The sequence below is a fragment of the Anser cygnoides genome, chromosome 5 (genome assembly GCF_040182565.1).
Source record: "Anser cygnoides isolate HZ-2024a breed goose chromosome 5, Taihu_goose_T2T_genome, whole genome shotgun sequence".
Classification (NCBI taxonomy): domain Eukaryota; kingdom Metazoa; phylum Chordata; class Aves; order Anseriformes; family Anatidae; genus Anser; species Anser cygnoides.
Window position 1 is genome coordinate 2,782,354 of NC_089877.1, and position 25,117 is coordinate 2,807,470.

Consider the following 25,117-nt stretch of genomic DNA (forward strand, 5'->3'; position numbering starts at 1 on the left):
AAAGCTTTTCCAATATGAAAAATAGTACAATTATATATTACTTTTTGTTCTATAACAATGAAGTGATATTTTTAATTGTTAAGTGGAAATGTCCTTTGAGATATATGAGAAGAGAGTAACTAACATTTTTTCTACTGAGAGTAGAACTTTAGAAGATGCCTCTTGGAAAAGTGAAAACAGATAAATGTTTCCCAGAGATGAGATAAATGTAAATTCCAAAAAGCAAATGTCTAATAAATAAACAAGTAGTCATACAGGTAAAAGAAGCTTATTTTTGCTTATAGAAAAAACTGAAACAGATCGTACTCAGAACAGATTACTTGTCTTTCTGTTTTTACTGAATGAATTTTATACTGAATTTTATGAATTTTATGAATTTTATACTCAATTTTATGAATGCAGAAATAGTTTTTTTCATTATTCCGTAGCAAATTTTATAGCACTTAAAATTGTAAGATATTTAAATTTCAAAAATTTAGTGTTAATACTTGTACTAAAGAGGAGAGAAAAAAGCAATTCTAGAGGAATTTCATTCCATATATTTCTTCTTGTAAGATCATGCTTAAACTTTTGCTAATATAGTTTTTTTAATAAGTACATGGTATTTTTAAATCTGAAATACGTAGATATTAGTATTATATATATATTTATATATATGTTTATATATATATATATTTATATCATACTGATTCAGTAAGACTTTTCTGAAACTATTTAAGTTCTTAACCCCACTGAGTATCACTGATTGATAACACTGATAGCTCTGCATGCCTTCATACCTGCATTTTTTTCTGTTATACTGGCAAGGTTACAGGCTGAATTTCTTTTTCAACATATTGTTTTTAAATTTAGTTATATTTTTGACATCGTATAGAAATAAAACCTTATTGGTGATAAGTCTTTTTTACTTACTCATTTACACATCAGTTACTTCCTCATTCCCTGGTTCATTCATTTACTCAACATCACCACTACATTAGGTCTTTCGATTGCCAGATAACCAGCTGTTAGTGCAAAATGGAAACAAAGGCGAAGTTATATCTAAGTTAAGTCATTAGTCAGTGATTATAATGTAGGAAAAACAACAGTTACATTCATTAGTATAGTACGAAAATTTGCCTTTTCACAAGTCTTACTGAATTTAATGAATTTTTAAGATGAACTACGATTAAAGAAAGCAGTGGTTGATTATTTTAACTTCTGACAGTTGCCATCAGGAAAATAGTTAACTACAGGAATATATTTTCATCCAGTATAGTTTAGTTTAATTAAAATGGAAATATAAACTGAGCTTTTCATGCTCTACTGTGAAAATACTTTATAAAAAAGAAAATGTTTGCCATACTTATCGAACATTAAGGCGTTGGTGTGTTAAAGGGTTGTGGTTCTTTCCTCAGTGGTATGTGTCATGGCATGTAAGCTCTTTAATTTCATACATTTCTGTTGAGGAAGAACATAGCAGGATGAGCAAACGTTTTTCTTTCTGCTGCTTCTTACTCTCCGTCGTGGATGTATTGTTACGCAATTCTAAAATCCTTCAAATTGTTTAGCAGTACATACTTCTTTATATCTAGCTATCATGAAGCCCCATGCTGTAACACAAAACCGTCTGGTCTGTCTGATACCCTCTTCTTGAGGACCCAGGCTGATCTGTGTTTGCTTCTTTTCCCCACCCCACACAGAGAATTTTGCAACATAGCTCCTGATACCTGCAGGTTTCTTTCAAATAGATCAGTGTGCATCCCACACCATTATTCTTTTCACTGTTGTTTTGGCAAGGGGAGTTGCACATGCTATCAAGTTTCCTTCATTCTGCTAGAACGTACGGAGCAGGCGTGTCATGCACCAGAATACAGTCTAGTCAACTATTCTAAACTAGTGCGTGCATAGATTTATAGCACATATGATGAATACACTTAAGACTAACTAAAAAGAACATTCATCCTTTGTTTACTGCTGAAGAATTGCTAGCTATTTAGTTGTAGTTTGTGCTGAGGTATCAGTATCTCGGGAGGTCGGAAGATCTCAGAGGATTTCACAAAGATTTTTTTTTTGATTTCTAAACATTTTGAAGAAAATCCAAATACTTAAGAAACTAAAGAGACTTTATTCACTTTTCCTTGTTATAGTGTTCTGCAGTTTTCTTTTTCTTAACAAGACTACCTGTGGTTTTGTGCTTCACGAGTATCAACCAACAGAGTCTGAAGATGGCTTTAAGAGAACATCCTGATCAGCCACCTCTGGTCTTGCTGTCTTTGCATTTCTTTGATTCCATTAATGTAAGGCTGCAGTAGTTTTGTCCCTTGAGAAAGACTTTGTAGTCCTTAGACAGGAAACAGATATGTCTGCAGTTTCTTGTGTATCTTTGACCATTTTTCCTGTGTACAGTTCAGGAACGACAATACTCTTCTCATTCTTAGATATTTTCTTTCTAAGGATCTTCATGGTATTGCTCCCTCTCTGCTTTGTTTGTCAAAAGACATTTTTTGTTTTAAATGAATCCAGTCAAATTATGGGTATCCATTTGCTCCCAATGGAGTAAATGGATACCTCTCCTCTATTTAGGGGATTCAGACAGCATTTTAGTTCATTAATATGTGTCTGTTATCCTAGTCCAGTCAAAATTCTTTTGCAAAATTCTTTCAATGTGTTTTGGTTCATTGAGTCTGGGCCTGTGAGAGTAATAAAGAAATTCTGTACACTGATGTTAGGTTCGTACAGGGTTACTGTGTACTTCTACTTGCATCTTTCTCGGGGCTAGATATGTATGGGATAAACATCAAAACCAAATAGCTTTCTGTTTTAGGTATCTTACTAGATAAGTAAGCAAGCAAAAGATGAGACGTGAAAGTGAATTAAATCATATTTCAGCAAAACAGACTATTACTCAAATGATAATGTATCCATATATGAACAGTCAGTGAAAGAAAAAAAAAGTTCTAATTTGCTAGTTAACAGCTTCATATTAGAGAAATATTCTTTGCTACCTTCCCTGTAGGTGAAAGAAACCTTAAATAATATCTTTCCCTTAACAGCTCTAAGTTTAATTTTATATGCAAACCTGCTTTGACTGACATTCTGTTGGCATTTATTCTTTACAGGAATTGGTTTTGGTGTGTGTTCAGTAAAAAGCAAAATAATAAAATACAAACCCAGCACCTATCAAATTTGTCTATATGAGACAGACAATCAGACATACAATCAGTTGCAAACCTTCATTGGTAATATGGGTTACATTTGTACAATTCAAAATGATTTGTCATGTAAATTTGGCATTTACCTCGCTGCCAAGTGAATACTTTCAATATATGCTTCAAGCATTATTGGTCTGTTTTACCTTCCATTGTCTGTTCTGCTTTATTGAGAAAAAACTCAACACTGCCATAAATCTTGAGCTTATCTTAGTCTTAGTCTTGTTTTGGATGTGTATAGCTTTAAAACTATGCATATGAAATGGTTTTGCACTTCTGTCTTTCAGAGATGAAGACCTTGTTCTCTAAACAGTTTGTGTTTGACGGCTCAAGAAATCCAGGGGGCTTTTGTTCCTCTTTTAAGTAGGTCTGCAGAGGGTCTTAATGAAATTGATAATAACAAAGTGTTATCAACATGCAAATGACAGACATAGCTATGTGTCTTCCTAGGTAGATCATATACTGTGAGCCCTGTTTTCTCATGCTTGCATAATTGAGTTCAGATGACAACCATTTGCTTATATCAGTGTAGACAGAACACAGTATTGTTAGACTTGGAGGGCGCAATAGTGGTAGGAATATTTATGCGTCAGCTGAAAGGGCCTTTTTTGTTATACCCATTTTCCGTCTCTTCGATACAATGTTGAATAATCAGTTGGCCTTTTTGGTATTTATACCATAATCTTTCTGTATGGTCCTCCTGTGCCTTCCCTTTTCCCACCCTCCATGAAGACGGGTTTGCAGAGAAGTCTTTGTCTTGCTCTGCTTTTTATAGAGAACATGCAACATTTGTGGTTTGGATACTAAATTACCTTCGGTTCCGTTCCAAAATCCAAACTGTCTTTCTAAAAATGTGTTTTGATTTTGGTACTGCATGTCACACCCACTGTTTGCTTCTGTGTGCTTAGAAATGAGTAAGAAAACTTTATTTGTGAAGTGTTCCATTCTTTGAGGGAGTTTTAGTTGAAGGCTCTGTGCTTTTGAAACTGCTTCTCTTCCTCCTTAGTCTGACAAAGTCCAAATAAATTAATCTCTTGGGGCACTTGTCTGACACATTTTCCGTGTTACCCAGCCAGACAGCAGGATAAATTAACCCTCACAAAACTCTGTGCTGGCACAGCTAGATTGTTCCCCATTTGTGAGCAAGTCTGTCTGTCATTTAGTCATGTAGTATGGAGTGCCGTCCTACTCTAAGAGAACTGCATAATTTGCTAAATGTAAATTGATCCTGAACTGAATGACATAACACTTTTTTAAAAACTGCTTGTAGTTGATTGTAGATAAGGTCTAATTTTTTGACTGGGTGGACAAATGCATTTTGGCAAGGATTACCTGTATGAGTATTGAGTACAACTGCTGCCACTTATTTATTAGCTAAGCATGTAATTCATTCATTAGCAGTGCTTTGCAGTTACTTCTAAAAATAAAAATGAAAAGAGTTTTGTGTTTTTTCTTTATTTTGTTTCCCAGTTACCTTTAGAGAGTGATGCTGCCTGGCACAGAACTTGTGCTATGCAATCTCCACTGTCCTTTCAGAGAGGCTTTTCAGTCTTTGTAGACCCATTTCCGGGATTGGTCTGGCTAAATTATGGATTATTTTGTCTATTACGCTTTTTCTTGTGTCCAGTAATTCAAGAGTAGCATATTGGCGTAATAATGTATTCAACTAGTTGAGTTGAATATAAAATCCAAATCTTGTGTTTATAACTCTTTAAAAAAGTTTGAAGATGTTAGTGACAATATTTTGATTTCATGCAATACAGAAGACAGTTAATAATTTGTCAAGTACACTTTTTTAAAATCATACTTAAATAAATACTTAAATTCTACAACAACAGGAAGCAGCAGAATGATACATTTGTTGATGTAGGATGTCAGATAATTTAGGACAAATTACAGATTCTTTAAATACTTGAAAACAGTGAAGGTCAGGAAGCCTGTATTCAAAAATTTCCAGCATATGTATAATATTTTACAGGATGTATGTCTGTCCGTAACTGCAAAAGAGTAATCTGTAAAAACCAACTTGTTTGTTGTTTTTCGTGTTGTCTATTTATGCCCTGACAAATTAGCATCGGATGTAGTGTGGAGTCTGAAGACCAGTGTGCAGTTCAAGGTTACAAACAGGCACGATTCTGTCTTGTAGCATGAGGAAACTGGACTCAGGCTGTTATTCTGGACTGTTTGTTTTTCAGTAAATAACATTCTGGGCTTGAAATAATACCTTGTTGGCTTGGCCAGAAAATTTAATCAATTATTTAAATGGTTTAAAACAGGAGAGTAATGAAAAGTCTTTCTATGTGTAATTTGATTCTGTCAGATGTAAATTTCTTTCACAATCATATCACTTCTATTCTTGCAAAAATGTTTGAAAAAGAAACTATGTGTGGAGCAATAATTGTGCATCAAGTTAGTTAGTGACTATCACCTTGAAAATAAGAAAATACCAGGTTAGATGTCTATCCTGAACACTTAATTTATTTCTTTTATATTCTTCTGTGTTGTGTACAGAGTATTAAAAAAAAAAAAAAAAAAGCTGCTGGTATAAGAGCACCTCTCTGGGCTCCCTGGGCTGTTGAAGTTAGTCAGTAGAAGTGGTTAGCCTGGGTTTCACTATCCCAAGTGCGACTCCAAACAGAGTAGCCAGCTGTCAAGAAGTTGGTTGGTATTGGTGCTGAGTTTCTCAAGAGAAGAGTACTTCTATTATGCAAAAACAAAACAGAAAAGATTTTAGAACGTCTCCTTTGGTGTAAGTTTCATGTTCTTTAGGCTGTGATTCTTTCATTCAGGAAAGGAAAGGGGAAAAGCCAACAACGTTCTCCCTTAAATCTAGCTTTTGTGAACTATAACTGAAGAAATAACCATGGCTATTCCTTGTTGTTTATTTGCATTGTATTGTTATTTCTTAGAAGACATTTATTGATTTATGTATGGATAGTACAAATCAAATACTCTCACCGTCGTATATTCATTTGTATTGGAGGTACCTTTCTGAAATGGAAAATAATTTTGTTTTCAAATGTAAGCACACAAGATTCCTAGGTCTCTAAAAGTCAAGTTTCCGTTCTCTTTTGTCTGCGTCTGCTAAAATGCGGTCAGTTTTAGAGAGGTGACTTTCTGCTTTTCATGCTTTCGGGATGCCAAAAATGGCTGAGAGAATTTAGAAATACCTTTGAGATGGAGACTGAAACCATTGAAATCCCAGGCTTAGGCTGAACCTGAGAATGCCTTCAAGTTCTGCCAGTTACATTAGGTAACCGGTGCACGTTGCTCCCACACTTCTTGCTCGCATCCGGCCTTTGTCGAGCTGCACAGACAGGGTGCACCGGTGTCTGTGCCCTGCGTGCTGCCCTCCTGTCCTCCCCGGCTGGGTCATCGGGGAGGGAGTTCAGCCAACCACTGGTTGCGTGGCAGCAATATACACGTTTCACAGCTGCTTTTAACCACTTATTCCAAGGACTGCAGACATTCGACAAGGTCCGCCAAACTGGAGAGAAAATGCTTCCTATCCCTTCCCATGTGTTGGGCAGTGAGCACTCCTTACTGCTGCCAGCCCGTCTTCCTGCTTTGGTGACAGCTTTCATTTGTCCCTTTTCAAATTCACAGTTGGATCTTCCCCAGTGTCCTGTCTTTTTCCTGCTACTCCTTACAGAACCTGCTGGTATATGATAAGAGATGCTTTCAATTTTGGTTACTGTCACAAGTTCTGTAGATAAAATGGTGCGTCTGTCTAACTCAGCAAAGCTGGGGCTACAGCTGCTACATTTGCATCACAGCAAACTTTTCAAATTTGTCTTCCGTGGCCAGTGAGAAAGTACTTAACAGTTGAGAAGGCAGCTAATGGAATGTAATAAAAACTGTATTTGCAGTAAATACTCTTATGTGTGGCATCAAGTTCATACAGGGGAGGCAACAGCTAAAAATAGTCATCTTAAATGTCAGATCATACTGGGGTTGATTAAGCTACAATGCGAAATGCCTTTGTGAAGTGCAAACTACATCTTTATCTACAGCTGCTAATATACAGCAAAACCAGACTAATTTCCCTAGTGAAGTTATGAAAGCCTCATATACAGTCCTCGCTGCTTAATAGTTTTGTTGTTTTTTTTTAATGGTTGCTTGCTTGCTTTTTTTTCTTCCTTTTTTACTCTAGTAAGTGTTGTCTTTTGAGTATTGTCACTTTGTCCTTCAAGAAAACCAGGGGAGGAAGGAAGGACTGTAGTTGAATTCGGATGACAAACCTGATGTTGCTGTATATTTTTTGTTTGTTTATTTTATGGAAGTTAAGACCTTATTTTTCAGGTTACCAAGATCATACTCTATTAAGTAGAAAAGTTGAATAACTGAACCTCAGTGCTGAGTTTTGATCTGTCTTCTAATATAGTATATATGAACTTGGTTCTTAAAATAAACCATTTCAAAAAATCAGTAAGAAATAAAAAAATTTATATGTACTAGATGTCCAGATTTTTCTGTAAATTGAAGACACTTGCCAAAACCCATTTCTTACAGTGGTGAAAATAAAAATCTAACAGATACATAGGTTTATGTTATAAAAGAGCATGAAGATTATCTGTATTAGATATACAATAGCATGTCATTTTATTAGTCTCTAGGAGACCTGTGATCTCATGCTATACTGCCAATGTGTTCTCAGTTTTGTTTTTAATAGGACAAGAAATAAATTTAACCATAACACTTTGAATTTAATCATAATATTTTGTTCAGGCACTAGAAAGAAGGCTATATGTGTACCTTTTTAAAAAGACCAATTTTCAGATGCCAAGAAGTTCTTGCAGGTGTCCTGTACATAAACAAATAATCCTGATTTCCGCTTCATTTATGCATTTTGTTAGTGAAATATATATATATATATAATTTTAAGTGTTCGATTGTTACGTACTATTTAGAACCATGTATTGTTTTGATATCTGATGAGGAATCCTACATTTAGAAGAGATCTCAAGTGAATGATGTTGATCCTGGATAATTTTTATGACTTTTAAAAGTATTAGAATTAAGATATTTCTTCTAGACTCTTGAATCATTATAATCCAGAATGAGAGAATGTCACATTGCAAGAAAAAAGGTTGATTTTCCAGTTGAATGCTTTCACTACATGGATGTTTTTATTTTTTGTAAAATACACAGTTGTGTAGTCAATAATATCCAGAAAATGTTTTATAACTGTCATGTTCAATGTTTTTATAACTCCCAGCCTAGGTTGTGATTTTAAGATGTACAGAGTGGAAAACCACCTCTTGCAATAATCTTTTAGTTATGGATATTTGAATTGTAAGAGGCTTTTTGAGATAATTACCAAAGTTGTACCAAATGCTTATATTCACCAAAAGTGAATGTTTATGTTGTACAGGCAACAGTTTCTAACTGTACAAATCTATACATGCTTGCATACAAGAAAGGACCCTGTTTCAGGTTAGCTTCTAACCATTTGCTGGGGAGTGGTGTTTGATTCACATAAGCAGACTTGATTTTTCTTGAACCCTGTCATTACATCATGTATTGCAAAGCAGTGTGATTTATACTAGCACAGTATTATTTATGCTGCTAAAGGCAATAGTAAGTATTTGCAACAGTAACTTGCTAAGTTTTTCCATGACTCCCATCCTCGAGTCCTCTCAAATCTCTGCCTTGATTTCATGAGGTGGCTGTTAAGATTCCTGGAGAACAGAGTTCGAAATAACAAGCTTTTATGTTATTGATTTTTCCTCCTAAGACCTGAGTCTTTTTCTCAAGAATCCTCTCTGAATCCTTGTCCTTTATAGGAAGCAAAATTTTAACGTCACAGAGGAAAAAAATAGTCAAAACATGAAATAAAAATTACTAAAGCAAAATGAAGTGTTAATTAAAATATGATTGTGGTGGCTCTTAGTAGTCACACTTCATATTGGGAAGATTGTTTTAAGATAAGCAGTAGTTTTCTTAAGGTAATACAGGCTATTTTACTGATAACAAAAGCTATATCCTCAGGGAACTATCATACATTCCAGAATATTTCAGGAAATTTCATAAATTTTGGCATATCTCAGACGTGTCTTTTTCTCAGGATGGAACTTTTGTTTTAAAGGAAATATATTTTTGGTTTTCCCTGTAAGCATAGGGAAATAGGGATCTCCTAGAAAAGTTATATTGTGTTTTTTTAAACAAACAAACAAAAACATCGTCTGATTCACCTGTCTAAATCTAGTGGGGCTTGTTTAAGCAGTCAGCTCTTCTTTAACATATCCTTCGAAATGACATGCACACTCTTACTGCCCTTTTTTAACCTTGTGACTCCTACAGTGCTCTTCACAGATAAAGCATGAGTGTGTTTACTAGGAAATCTGTCTCTTTTTTGGTTTTGAGCTCTGCAGTATGATTTCTTTTCATGGATTTTATATCAAGGTTTAGAAGTTAAGCATGGATTAGTGACCACAGCTGAGTTCTAGATACAGAGAAGGCTATGCAGAAGATAGTACTGTTTGAAGTCATCATCTCAGCAACACTTAATAATGAAGTTCTTGAAATTGATGTTGAAAGGGAGTTACAATATATTGTAAATGTAGAAGTATGTGAAATATATTCATATAGTGTTTTAGCAACCTGAGAAATAGAAAGGAAGCTACGCTAATTAGAGGAAAGGTAGAAAAACTTGGTCGTTGGCGGTTTATGCATTTACACATGGTTTTTTGAAAATTCCTCCAGAAAATGGTTACATTTTAATGTAGTCTTTTGTCTTGTTTTGGCAAGTTGTTATATTTTCTTTTTCTTTGCTTTGCCTTTTTTTTTTTTTTAAAGGAATCCAAAATGTACTCAGCTTATTCTGTGCCGTGCTTACAGAAAATAAGGTTCTCTTTCACTCTGCAAGTTTTCAGAGGCTTAGTGACGCCTGTAGGGCTCTGGAGTCTTTGATGTTTCCCCTCAAATATAGGTGAGTTGAGCTGTGAATCTCTGAACTCTTTGACTCATTTTATATTTATAACTCATATTTCATTCTCTTTAACGAAAGTTGTGCTATGTTTATTCAAATAAGCTGAGCTTTTTTCACAATCAAATCTAAAAGTCCTAAGCTGTACACCGCATCAGTGAAAATCTGGTTGTGTTAAGACAGTGGAAACAACGAAAGGAGAAACATCCTACCTATAAATACAATAGAACCCTACTTACAGCATCAGTCAGATGGTAAGACTTGATAGTGATAATCGATGAGTAAATGCCTGGAAAAGGAAGCATTTGGATAAGACCTAATAGCAGTGTGCCAATAAGTAAGAGGAGGTACGTGCCAGGAGAATGAGAGACTGTGGTCATAAACTGAAATAGCAGAGGGATAGGTTTCTGACTGGATGCAGGGAAAACATGTTTTATTATGAGGATAACTAAGCACTGCAACAGAGTGGAAGACTGTGGAAACTCTGTCCCTGTAGGTTTTCAGGACCCAGCTGGACAAAGCCCAGGACAACTTGGTCTTTATTCAGTCTTGACCCTGCTTTGAGCAGAAGGTTGGATTAAATGATCTCTTGAGGCCCTTTATAACCTGAAAGATTCTTTGATTCTAAGATAACATCTGTATTAACTTGTAACACAGTTTTAAGTCATTGACAAATGTCCACCAGAGAATGAATTTAAATCAACAAGTTGATCCTCTCTAAAAAGTCATAACTGAGTCCAGCTTTTTGAAATGGAAAACTTAATGTCAAATTATTTTGGATTTTAAGCAAAAAGACATGTAATTCTTACTCATCTGTTTTAAAAGAAGCTTGTATTTTAGTAGTGTCTTTTATTTGCTTAAAATATTTCCTGGGTGGACATACTTTCATTACAGAGTAAGAAAGAAAAAAATGAAAAGTAGTTTTGGAATATGTTTGCTTATATGATGGAATAGTAATGAATGTAAATTTTTAATCATAATTATCAGTTAGGAGTTGAAAATGCATTGATTGAGATCCAGATTTTAATGTTGCTCTGATGAAAAGACTTATTTTTTTCAAATTGACAACTTTAATCAAGTAAACAATATCTGAAATAGTTCTTCGTATAACATGTAGCTGCTACTTCAGTATCAAAGTGAACGAGTTCACCTTGAGATTTCTTATTAATTATATTTTATGAAAGGATGAATTGTAGCTTTCTCTCCAAAAACTAGCAATGTTTTGAAAAATGAAAGTATTATCTGCAACCTTAATGTCCCTAATTACCTGAAAGTTGTGGATGAATACCTGTATAACACAAACATTACAAATATAAATTGATTTTATTTTGCAAAATACATGTTTTATAAGAAATTGTAGACACTATAATAGTTTCTGAGTTTACATCACAGATATTCCTTTAACAGGTACTTTATAAAGAAGTATTTCATCTTTTGTCTTAAAAAAAAGAAAAAGTTGTTTATAGTAAATTTAATTTGCAGCAGGAAGATTGAAAAAAATATAAGCTGTGCTATGCAAAGAAATAGTCAGAAGCTTTTATTTTATTTTTATTTTTATTTTTATTTTTATTTTGTTTTTACTTTATTTTATTTTATTTTATTTTATTTATTCTTTTCACAGTTATCCCTATATTCCAATTCTTCCTGCACAGCTATTGGAAGTTCTCAGCTCGCCAACGCCTTTCATAATTGGTGTACATTCTGTCTTTCGTAATGACATTCATGAACTTGTAAGTATGTCTACCTAGAATATTCATAGTCACAGAGTTATCTAGGATGTTTAGTTGCAGGGATTTTCCATACTTCAGAGATGTTCGTATGAACCATTCATTTACTTTTAAAGTATTACTGTAGAAGGCTTGATAAGACCAAGGAGGAAAAAAGGAAAATCATTAATTCTTCTATAAATATTTTGAGTCTATAAAGTAGAAGAAGGAAATTATTTGATTCCAGTGCAGGATGGGAAGGAATGGATCTATTTCCAGCTTTGTCATGTCAGCCATAAATATGAACAAATAATTTGGTATTTTCAAATATATTCCCAATTATGTTATTTTATTCATACTTTTAAATACATATTTCAGAACCGGAACCAGGGTTACAGAGGTTCCTAGAAACATGTAATTTTACTTAAAGAGTTGTCATCATTGTGTCTTTTTGAAAACAGAGTATTCAATATCCCAGATCACTGCACACAGACCTGGAACATCAAGAAGGAGTTGGGTTTCCATTCATTTTTCACAGCTATGTTCAGTAATTTGAAGTATTTAGAGCATTTCCTTTCACAAAAGCATTCTATATGTTAAAGTTAGTACTGATTTACTTTGTTTATGTTAATTTATGTGCAGATCATGAAATTGCAACTGTTGTGTTTTTGAACTATGCTCACAGGATAATGCTCACAGCACAACCACTAATATTTTTGTCCCTTGCAGTTAGATGTAATCATTGCAGACCTGGATGGAGGCACAATTAAAATTCCTGAATGTATTCATCTCTCTCAGCTCCCAGAGCCACTGCTACATCAGACTCAAATGGCACTTTCTCTAGTATGTTTTGATAGAAAACCATTTTCTATTCTCTCACCTCTTTTAAAAGCAAGAAAGGAGAATTTTGGTATTCAGTTGCTTTCAAACACACTGGAAATGTGAGATTTAAAACTATGATACATGCCAACACTCCTTTCAGAATAATTTATGATCTGAAGTTAGAGTAATTTAACAGTAATTCATCAGTAATTTAACTTACTACTAAAATAAGTTTTTTCCCTATTTAAGAGGAAGGTAGTGATTTTCCTAATAGTACATTTGAAATTCTTAAAGTTTATTTCTCTAATGCCTCTTTATTATTACCTGAGAGTGATTGATTTATTATTATTATAATAATTTATATTATTATCTGAGAGTGATTGATAAGGAATTACCCAAGAAAGCTGTTGAGTTTTCTGTCTAGGGAAAAAAAAAGATTTTTTACTCTGTTAATTAGATTCATTGACTGTAATAGGAGTTTTTGATAACTAGCTTACATGTAGAAACATGAATTTGAGAAATTAACCCCACCTTTATTTCCATTAAGTCTTTATAATTTATCTCAATCAATTATTTGAAGTATTTACAATCAGTAAATATTATTTTGAGAAAGCAGAAAAAATAAATTGTTCTTGCCTCAGTAAAATGAGGGGAAAAAATTATTTTAAAAATTCTCTAGGTTTTGCATCCTGATTTGGAAACAGCAGATTATGCATTCCCTCCCCCACGAACAGCTTTATCGCACACAAAAATGCTGGTAAGATTTCTATGTTATGTCTATGTTATTTCTTAAACAAAAAACCCTTGAAATTTTAGACTAAATTTCTTTTAAGAATTTTGACTTTGTGTTTTCTCTTCCATATCCTTTACAGTATTATTGGTAGAGCAAAGAATTGGCATAGGACTTTGCATTCTGCTCTGTAGCAGCATTCTGATATCTAATAATGATAGGTATTTTATATTATATGTTTGAACATATTGGGAAATGAATTCCATGTTTTTTTTAATACTGCTTTTGGCTTTGATGAACTTCAACCTAAATGAAATGATACACAATTGTCTATAGTTAATTTTTTTTTTTAACTAAAATCTAGTTAACTTGGACTAAAAATAATTGAAAAGCCATGACAACTTAATAACTTGGTAAACCTGCTTGCTTTAGCCTGCAAAGAGTGTGTAAAATTGAACTGGAGTTGGTAGTCTAAACTAAAATCCAAAAGCAAATTCAATTTAAGAACATATTTTGGTTTTATTGTGTAAGTGTATTTCAAAACCTGTGAAGTTCTACGTGGTATAAGATACATATATATATATATATATATAAATAGTTCTTATTTGTTGCTTTAAGATTGTGGTTTCATTGATGAAGACAGAAAATGTAATCCAAATTTCACTTAGACTAGTTTCAGAATTCAGCTAAGATCTCATTTTGGACAGTGAAGTTATAAATTAATGACATTTTATATGAAAATATGAATTTTGTTAAATCTGAAAGAAATAACTATGTTTTCAAGATGTCCAAAAAGTCAGGGAACGTGTTAAAATCCTAGAGAGCAGCTTGAACCCAAACAAACCCAGAATGTCTCTCAGTAAAGTGAGTCCTTACAAAAATAACGTAAAAATAGAGTAACAATGATCAGACAACACATCTAGAAAAATATTCACAAAGGACAGCTTTATGGAATCTTATAGATCCCTATGTTTAGTTCTTTTGAAAAGTTATTGCAAGCTTTAACTTACTTAATTTAGATTAACTTATTGATTTAGATCATCAGCTGTTTACCTGATCTGATAATCTAATATTCTTTGCTGCTTGCAATTTTTCAAGTTGAAATTTGTTGAAAAATTTGTTCGAGATGCCATAAAACCTGAGGTTTTAAAACAAATTCTAGGACCTCACGTTTTAGACATGGCCATGGTCTGGATAGGTACTTGAGGTAAAATGAAAATAATGTGGGTGACACAGGATTTGAACGTTTTTAGGTGTATTTGAGCTGAAGATGTCCCTGCCCCAAGTCTGCCCCCATCTGTTCATATCATTTCTACTAAACCCTCAATGCTTATTTAAACATTCCCCTGCTCGTTTAAGTCAAAGTTAACCAGGACTTTAAAGATCTACTATTTAAAACATTTTAAACTAACCCTGGCTTGTTTTGGCTGCACTAGATTGGCATGTGAAGATTTGAGTTGGAAGAGTCATAAAAAAGTAGCTGAGCAAACTCAGAGCAGTCCCCACAGCTGGCTGCGCAGCATGATGCCTGCCACGCTCTGAGCCAGGCTCCCAGCACCACTGCCAGCTTAGACTCCTGCGGGTCCCTGCCCCCCTGCCTGCTCCAGTGGCACTGCCTTTGTAGTGCTGCAGAGCTGCCCTATTTGAAGGAATAAATCCAGGCAAAGATACCCCTTTTTCTTTCATTAGCATCAGTTTTCACTCAGGTTGGTTCCTTCTTGGGTTTTTCCACGTGACCACTCAGCTACTCTTGATTACCCTGACACTAATGTGCAGGTGTGAAAAAGGAGCAACAGGAGCGACAGGGTGGATATGTAATAATCATTACCATCTGTATTGCCATCCAGAGACAGGTCAGTGAAACTGTAGCCTTGCTTGCATCAGATAGTTTTGTATGCATGCACATATCTCCACTTCACATGCTGCACTGCTGCACTGGTTGGCAAATTTGTAGGCATTTATCAGATAGCTTTATACAAAGTGTAGAAAAAATTAGGAAATGAAAATGTTTTGACAGCATGTTCAATTACATCTTGCAGGATAAAGAAGTGCGAGCAATCTTCCTTAGGCTATTTGCACAACTTTTCCAAGGATACCGGTCATGCCTTCAGCTGATCAGAATTCATGCTGAACCAGTCATTCATTTCCACAAGGTAAAAGAGAAAGTTATTTTTATTTAGCTAGCATTTGTTTGTGTTGTGTTATCCCCAGGTGCTTGCCTTTTAAACAAGTGTTTAAAAAAAACTCAGTTTTTTTTTTACAGTTGCTGTTGACATGCCAAAATTTATCAACTTAACAAGGATATAATTTTGACATAGCATTGTATCAGTGCATTTTAGTGGGAGTAATTGTTGAGACAGTGATAAACATGAAGCAAAGTTAACATTAAAATTTAATATAAAGAAACATTTGATGGATCATCAAGGAATTTTGAAAACGTATGTATGTTGCTACAAGACAATACTTAAAAGTATCAGTTTTGTTTTATTACCTGTGAGATTTATAAAACGTGTACATCAAAATATTGTTACTTCACTCCTAAATTTAGGTACAAAGACGTCTTATGTAATATAAAAACTTTCTCGTTAGAAAGTACCTCATATTACTATAAGCTGATGAAAATATATAGTTGCTTATACATAAATAGTTGAATTTATGATGCTGATAAAATACTTGCATTCTTTTCTGTCTCTAATGCAGGCAGCCTTCTTGGGCCAGCGAGGCTTAATTGAAAATGACTTTCTAACCAAAGTTCTCAATGGAATGGCATTTGCTGGTTTTGTGTCAGAGAGGGGTCCTCCCTTTAGAGCCTGTGATCTTTTTGATGAGGTGAAAACTGTTTGGTTTTTAATCCAAATAAATTAAAATGTACCAATGACGTTTTAACACGTGAAAAACTTAAATGCTTCCAAACTGTCTATTTTATAAAGTTTATCTGTTATATAAAGTTTATGCTAATCTGCTCAATTCTCATTTTCTACTTTCTACATGCATTTTCAGCTTACTTTCATAAATCTGTGCCCTGCTCATATGTATGAAGTTAAACATTTGTGTAAGTCATGATAATGCTGTCCTTATTGTCAGGTTTGGAAATTTATAATGAATCACATGTGCTAGTACAGAATTATTTTGAGTAATCTAATTACATTCTTAAAACATTGAAAAAGTAATGGAGAAATATTAAATTAAATACATAGCCAACAAAATCAACTGGGACAAACATTTTTTCTGTTAAAAAGCAGTACCATACTTTTCCTGTGCTGTTTTTTATTTGAATGTACAGTACAAATAGAGTTTGCATAGTAGCAGTGCATTACAGAAATGTAGATTATAATATTAGAAACGTTAAAGGAATGTTTTAGGTTTGTAGGACTTTGTGTTAGGTTAGACTCTGGCAGCAGAAGCTCTATAAGAATCTCATGTTCTAGATCAATGTGACAGTGCAGGTTGTTCTTTTTTTTTTTCTTCCTTTTTTCTCGGTTTCAATTTAAGATTAACATTTTGTAATTTAAACAGTCAATAAATTATTTTAGTTGAATCATAAACATTCTTCTTTTCTTTTATTTATTTTTTTTTTAAGTTGGTAGCCTTTGAAGTTGAAAGAATTAAAGCTGAGGAAGGTAATCCACCAAAAATGATAAAACATGTTAGAGAACTTGCAGAACAACTCTTCAAAAATGTAAGTTTACTATACCTACTGCATTTTAGTATTGATAACACTAGAAGTTCACGTGTCTGAGATAGATCCAGTGTCTGAAAACAGAAATGACTGCTTGTGGTAGTTATCTGCATTATGACTGAAGACTTTGGAACTTTAAATACCAACAATTTTGTACATTAAGGACGTTCAATATATTAAGACTGATATATTAATGCTAATATTGATTTACCTACTGATCTTAGTACTACTTAGCATACTGTTTTCTTAGTGCGTATTCACATAATGTTTTAAACTGTTATTTTCTCTGCTGCAACCTGCCTGTGCCAAACATGTCTTCTTACTTCTCAACAGTTTCACCTATGAAAACCGTACATCCAGTTTGACATAGTGTATTTTTCCAGCAGATCTCTCCTGCTGTGTAACCCAGGCTCCGTGATTTCCATTCTCAGCAAGTGTTAACTATCCCATTTCTTACATGTTGTTTCTTGGGTTTCCTGAAATACCATTTCCAGTTTCATTCTTTCCTTCCTATCATGCCTTTATCTTGTACAGTGCTTTTGTAAAATCTCTTAAGATTCTATTAGATAGGGTGTTTTGTTTGCTTCTTTTATTTGGCATCAGCTAATCTCCATCCCCCTCACACTTCCTGTCGTTGTTCAGACTCCACAGAGCAATATCTGTTTTGCAATCAGTCAACACCTTTATCACCCTGTCTTTTCGCTATCCCACTTCCCAAAAGCTATGATTTACAACTACACTGCTATAAAAAACACAGGAATTACTAACTGCTGCTAAATTCTGGGGTGTTTTTGTTTGTTTGTTTTGTTGTTTTTTGTTGTTTTTTCAAAAAAGAATTGCTTTTGAGTATTTCATCAGTATTAATGCAGTCTTTGCTTTGGATAGGATTAACATCTTAGTATAGAAAATCCAAAATTTTACGACCATTGCATTCAGGAGTTCTTGTGTCTGTAGGTGTTGGATGAAAAAATACATCTATGTATTTTGAGTGGAATGTGTGAATAGTGAGGAGTGTGAAATGAGATTAGTCTGACTTTTAATATTGTCCTTAGCTGATGAATTTGTGTATCTCTTCAGACATGGATTTGCTCTTCACCACTCCCCCAGCCATCTCTTTTTTCCACTGAAATTGTCAAATGACCTTTTTGCTTTTTTTTTTGAATGAATGAAAGAATTGATACACAGGTTAACCTCCCTTGCTGATATTAGACATTAGAAGAGAAAATAAATATATCTTTGTGGACTGAGAACATTTCACATTTAGAAGTGTGTATGAAATGTTGTCTCTTGTCCATTTGTGATATAGCATACTTGTTAAAGTATTTTAAAATTGATGTCTTTATACTGATGTCTTAGAATTATTGTAAGTGAATGTACCTTGTGGGAAATGTAGAGGTATGTCAGACATGAGAATTTTTGTTACATAGACTCATTTCTTCCATGACATTTAATCTGTAATAAAATATTTATTTCATGGCTTACCTTCTTATCCTTATTAGTGGTAAGTACTGGTGGAATCATCTTCTATTACAAGTTAAAATTATGTAACCTAAAATAAAAGCTTCAGAATAAATGTTAAATGTCATGCTACTAAATTAATAGTAGTGTTCTGTATACCAAAGTGCTTTTTCCAAATTCGTGTCTTTATTTCAAATTAATGCTGTCAGGAGGTATATTGGTTGACAATCCTGCATCATTCATGACAATTAGTTTCATTAAAAAGTCGATGGGCAATATTCAAGTAAAGTAGTCTGGTTCTTTTTGATCTGGTGGCAGAGATGTGTGGATTCGAATTTGCAGAGTGTATGGCAGAAAAAAAAATCAGGAGTACCACACTTAAGTTTCATTAAAATCAAGTTATCTTTTTTTTTTTTTAAACAAGCGTTGGAGCTATAATGTTATAAACATATGATTATTGCAGTACTGTCCCATAAATATAGGAAATTTCTTTTAAAAATATAATTGTTATTATTATTCTAAATTACTACAAAGGAAATGAAGAACATTTGGATTTGTTTTCTAGTGTATATGGATCCTTTTTTAGAATGAAAGAACCTATAAAGCATAAATGATTGCATATGTGCAACTTCTCACATAATTTCTTAAAATCAGTGTCAAGACTTACTCATTTTCATATGTTCTTCTGATGAGATTTCCTTACACCATTGCGATTGACCAGCCACTACTTCACTACCACCAAGTTAATGATTCAAAAAGTCAGATTTTTAATAGTTACGTATCTTTGAATAAAGCACTGTGATAAGTAACATTGCTTCTAAAAGTTATGCCTAGAGCTGTCTCATTTAAACCTCATTGCATGACATATTTTGATATCTTATTCCCCAGTTTTAATAGTCATTTAGTTGTAGCTGGGGCAGTCTAGATATATATGAGGAAAAGGTTCATTGGGGAGAGATAGTGTTTGTATTAGTCTAGCTGGTGCAAGTGGAAAATCTAGACAAGTTTTTGGCATATACTGCTTCAGTAGTTGAAGGCATTAGACCTACATTGCTGATCTATATGTCATTGCATATGCAGCTGGCATTAGGTTTGTGAAGTCCAAGATAAAAGTAACTCTTTCTAGATCTTTCCTCTGGACCTCTCTTTTCAATTAAATGGAACTTGAAATAGTTATTTTCCCTTTCTGGCTTTTTCCTATTATATGTCATCTGTTACCTCCTGCTAAGGTTGCGTTTCTTTTCTCTGCCTTGCTGCTCTTGGCATCTGCTGCTGTCATCCTCCTCATAGCTAGATTTTTGGCTCATTTCATTAAACTCTCCTGTGCAGAGAATTTGTATGGCTAAATAGCTGGTTTGTTTTTCTACATCTGAGACCAAATGCATCAGTTTGAGACTGCTTTTTCTGAAATTGATGCATTTTGTCTCTTTGTCGCCTTTTACTTGTAAATGAAAGCATCAGGCTAACTCCTGATTCTGAGTTGTGTTGCAGTCTAGTTATGCTTTTACAACAGAAACCTAATTGTTTGCATAATGCTCTTTAGCAGCTATACATAGCCAACTGCATAGAATCAAACTGAATCAGAGTAAATTCAAATGTGACTAATGACAAACCCTTCTATATGAATTAAGAGAAGAAAATACCCTTTTTTATTTGACAACTTTACACTGCTCAAAACATGAGATGTAATCCTCTTAATGGTGTTGAAACCCTTGTGGTGCATTTTAATCTCTGCCTTAATTTTGGAAAAGGTACAACCTGAAGCCAGAAAAGAAACAAAAAGTGAGGGAAGTTCATCAAGCATTTGAGGAAAAAATAAAAGAAACAGTGAATTTTCATATCTTGCAGTCTTCAGGATGTCATTCTGATAAGTGTGTTTTACACATGCTGAAGTCAATGTGGAGGCATTTAAGAGAAATTCAGTGGTTTGTGGTGTACATGGTCTTTATAGTTGCTGACCACCAGAGGCAAAAGATTTGTGTCCACATATAGGAACATACTGTGCCCTGATACTGTATCTGGTATGACAAATACATACCAACCCAGGGCAAGAAGTAAAATATCACACCCACAGCATCTCTGTTGTATAGTACAGAACATATTTTGGCACTGTCTTCAGTACTGCAGTATTGCACAATAATGTCAGACCAAGACGAGTATTGGAACGGTTATTTAGCAGACGGAGCAATTATTTTGGTAGAATAAGTATGGCAGTGTTCTGTGATGTGAAACTGTATTATTTTTTGTTTTTTGTTTTTTTTTTCTATTCTGGTGATCTCTTCAAGAAAAGTGAAAAGCAAAGATAAAAACTTTCTCTGGGGCTGCTTATTACGTTTTCTTTTAAAGAAAAATAAAACAAAGACCATAAAAGCACTCTACGGTGAAAAATCACTGTCGATAAACATTTCTCTTTGCAGTGGAAATTCTGACTTTTTGCAATGATAGTGATTTCTATCCATCAAGAACATCCCAAAATCTGAAGTTACAGCTTCTTTTTACTTTCCTTGTAATTTGTACCCATTGTTTCCTCTCTTTGACTGACTGTATTAATCTTTTTCCTTTCTTTAGTGCAAGCAGTGAATTGTATAACATATTTTGTGGGACATGCAGAAGTTACAAAAATGTTACCTAATGAAGGAGGGCCACAGTTTCAAACATGATACGAAAATGAATTTTCACTTTGTAGACTTGACCAAGATGAGAATGTTTCTGGACACTTGGTGAAGAGACTGTATATTATATTTTTCAACCCTGTCTCTAGTGTAGAAGCTAATTGTCATGCTATTTTCTATTTAAGTCCTAAATATTCATTAAGTTGCATAAAAGCAACCTAAGTTAAAATGTGACATTCTTTTGCTCTCTTTCTTTTTTGAATTAATTTGGATGTTGACAAAAATAACTTTATAAAAGCCTTTAAAGAGGTTGGAAATATTAGAGTTAATGAATCAAAGGTGATGTGAATTTGAAACATGATATTAGTCAGCTGTATTAGTTGGCTTCTTAATCTTTCAGGTGTGACAGATACACAAAACAGTGATGAAATTCAGTGAGGCAGCTGGTAACAAAACATAACATGTTTGTGTTTAATGTTTTGGTTTTGGCCTGCAGGAAAATCCCAATCCCCACATAGCATTCCAGAAAGTGCCACGGCCCACAGAGGGCTCCCACTTGAGGGTTCACATCCTCCCATTTCCCCAGATCAATGAGTGCAGAGTGCAGGAGCTGCTCCAGGAAGGCCTTGCAAGGAGTCAGGGCGCCCCCCCTGCCACTCGGGGAGACAAGAAGTGCGTCGTTCCAGCAGGTCCCCCTGTTGGTATGTTTACTTGTTCACTAATTTACCTGTTTGTCATCCTATCTCATGTGTTGAATATATAACCAGCATGGCTGCAATGTGTTGCATCCAAGAAAGATATTGAGTTACTGGAACGTGTTCAGAGAAAGGCATAGAAGCTCGTGAAAGGTCTAGAAAACTAGACATGCGTAGGAGCTGAGGGAACTGGGGTTGTTTAGTCTGGAAAAAAAGAGGCTGAGGGGAGACTTCATCTCTTGCTACAGCTACTTGATAGGAGGTTATAGTAAGGTGGATGTCAGTCTCTTCTCAGGTGACAAGTGGTTGGACTTAAAGTGGCCTCGAGTTATGCTGGGGAGGTTTAGATTGGATATTAGGAATAATTCTTTAAGGGAAAGTGTTGGTAAGCATTGGAATGAACTGCCAAGGGAAGTGGTGGAATTGCCATTCCTGGGGATATTGAAGAGACATGTAGACATGGAGCTTAGGGACATGGTTTAGTGATGGACTTAGTAATGTTAGATTGATGACTGGACTTGATGATCTTCAGGGTCTTTTCCAACATAAGTGATTCTACAATTTCATGTTCATATGGTATTTTTATCAATCACTGCAAACTTCAGTACATAGACTTATTCGTTTGCCTTTGCAGTTTTAAAAGCCCTCTTGCATCAGACTTCAATAAGAAGTGAAACATCTAGAGTGCGATTGGCATAATCAAGAACAACAGTAAAGGATTTGGTCTCAGTTGGACTGAGCCTAGTAAGTTAGGTACTTTCTTCATCTAGCTGTGATGAATATCACTGTAGGTTAATTGTATGGCTGGCTGAAACAATCTTTGAAGGTTCAGGTTTCTCATCTGGCACTGGTGGAAGATGTGGAAATCTCTGGAAAAAGATAAAGAACAAACATGCATATGTAATGATAATATATATATATATAGGTATCTAAATATAAAGAGCAGATGTACACATTTCTCAGTTTAATTTTAGAACCCCAAAAACCTCGATTCATCATATTCATCAGTCTGGATAATGGCAGAAACAAGTATGTTTAGTAAACCTTCAGGACACGTGAAGGTGGTAGAGCTTGCAAAATTATTGAAGAAGGAGATTCCAATCAACCTTGGAAAATTAGAGTCTGTAGTCTCTGAATGCTGTCCTTCTCTACTGTTTTTCTTTAGATAAAGTATTGCTCTTGCATAGGCATGATCAGCTGACTAAACAACATTTCTTCAGAAATTCATTTTCAGATTATAATGGTCATAGGGCAAACATGACCCAGCAATGTCAAGCTATTGCAAAAAAGACAAACATATTAGTACGATGTATAAACAGGAGTACAGTCAGTGAACCCCATGGAGAAATCCTTTCATTGTTCTCAATAAGACCTCAGCTGGATTGTTTGTATCCATTTTTGGACAGTGGAAGACTGTCTCCGTTTTTGGTTCTGTTGGAATGAGTCCAGAAGGCAAGAAGAATGACCAATGCTTTGGAGAATGTGACCTACGAGGAAAGATGGAGAATTGTTTAGACTGAAAATTGGAAGACTGAGGGGACACATAGTAGCAGTCTTCAATTACATAAGAGGCTGTTAAAAAGAGGGATCTTACCGCTATCTGTAGTGATAAGAAATAATGGGTGTAATTACAGCACAAAAGTCAAGTTATTTGTCAGGGAAAACTTGGTAAAATGAGGATTGTGAGGCATTTGAATGGATTTCTTGTGAAGCCAAGGAGTCTGTGTTATCACAGAACTTTGGGAACTTATTAGACAAACATGAGGAATGACATAAATACAGTTGATCCAGTCTAGGGACAGCAGGATGAACTAGATGGCCTCTTGAGGCCTGTGTCAGGCCTGTTTTTCTTTGGTTTTGTGTCAGAAGAGGGTAAACTTTATTTACCTGCCTTTGCTGTTGACTAGATCATTGAATCTGTTAGTTACTGAAAGTTAAAAGGATATTCTCTTCTGCTGCCTTTCTTTAAAAGTATTTCCGGGCTAAGTGCAAGAGAAAGTTTCCTTTCTTAAAAAGTATATCTTTTTGTCAGTTTTATGTTTTTTCAAGAAATAACTTTCATACTCTTATTCCCAACTATCCTCTGTGTCAAAATCCTTGGATATTAAGAGCGCATTGTTATCTACAGAAAGGGCATATTCTATGTTTATATTCTGTTTACTTGATACTAAATAGAGAAGAAGAATGCTAGATCTCCTATTCCGATTTTTCTTGAAATTCAGAAAAAAACACCACGTTAAGAAAATAATCATTGTATCTCAACAAATTGGAATCTAGAAAAAAGAACAGGTCTGTTAGTTTTTATTCCATGTTACAGAATTCTTGGCATGGCCAACAAATTCTTTCAGAACAATGTAGTTATCTCCTGCTACACATGAAATGTACAGGAGTGTGCAGTTCACTACAGAAGTGTGTGTGTATTTATATATGCATGTGAATATGTATTCTCTATTAATTTGTATTTATGTATTTCATTAATATGTTAGCTAGTTCAAGAGGTTGGAATCTCCTTGTGCCTGTATGAAACAAATGGAAGAAAGTAGTAAAGAGAATTTACTGCTTTAGTTGAAATCAAGAGCACTCATGAAGTTAGTATAGAAAAAAAATGTATGTTCCCATCTGTATATATTTGCTTAACAGAATAAAATGGAGGGCACATTATTTATTTTTTTATTTTAAAGAACATTCTGGTATTCTTTGTGACTCTTGCAGAAGAAATTTGCTGATGTATATTCATCTTTTCTGTGATAGTTTCCATAATGGAAAAAGGAAGCACAGTTTTCAATAGTGCACAAAGGCTGGAAGTTGTTAGAAACTGCATCGCATTCATTTTCGAAAATAAGTTTTTGGAGACTGAAAAGGTAATAAAATTAAAGGTAATAAAATTAAATTTAAACTTTCCCAAGTAAGTATTAACTCTGTTAGTGTGTCAAATGGAGACTGACCTCATAACAACAAATTTTGTTTTGAAGTCTTATATTTCAAATACTATTATTTTAATAATTTAAGTGAACGAAATAAACACTAAAACTCATCTAAATGCAATATTATGTTTAATATGAGGCAGATCGATTTGGAAACCTGCATGTTGATGTTTTTTTTTGCTAATTTATATTACCATCATAAATAGTGCTGTCCACATGATTTTTTTCTTTTCAGAAAAGGTATGTATTTTTCTGACAGTGTTGATATGAGGAATGTAAACAAAAAGTATACATAGACATTTCACTGTCAACCAATGTTCTTTTGAATATGACTCTTTGTCAACCAACATTCTTTCAAATTTTCAGTCCAGT

At 34.2% G+C, this 25,117-nt stretch overlaps 1 protein-coding gene across 10 annotated transcripts in view; it reads left to right on the forward strand.

Annotated features, from left to right (window-relative positions):
* Positions 1-25,117, forward strand: part of SBF2 (SET binding factor 2) — a 300,617-nt gene that overhangs the window by 173,722 nt on the left and 101,778 nt on the right. For all 10 annotated transcript variants that reach the window (XM_048070135.2, XM_048070140.2, XM_048070143.2 and 7 more), the window contains 9 exons: positions 9,990-10,122; positions 11,741-11,849; positions 12,555-12,668; positions 13,327-13,404; positions 15,417-15,530; positions 16,078-16,206; positions 16,958-17,056; positions 21,623-21,827; positions 24,573-24,682. In XM_048070135.2, the coding sequence (XP_047926092.2) occupies positions 9,990-10,122; positions 11,741-11,849; positions 12,555-12,668; positions 13,327-13,404; positions 15,417-15,530; positions 16,078-16,206; positions 16,958-17,056; positions 21,623-21,827; positions 24,573-24,682 (1,091 nt within the window). The remainder of the gene's footprint in view (positions 1-9,989; positions 10,123-11,740; positions 11,850-12,554; positions 12,669-13,326; positions 13,405-15,416; positions 15,531-16,077; positions 16,207-16,957; positions 17,057-21,622; positions 21,828-24,572; positions 24,683-25,117) is intronic.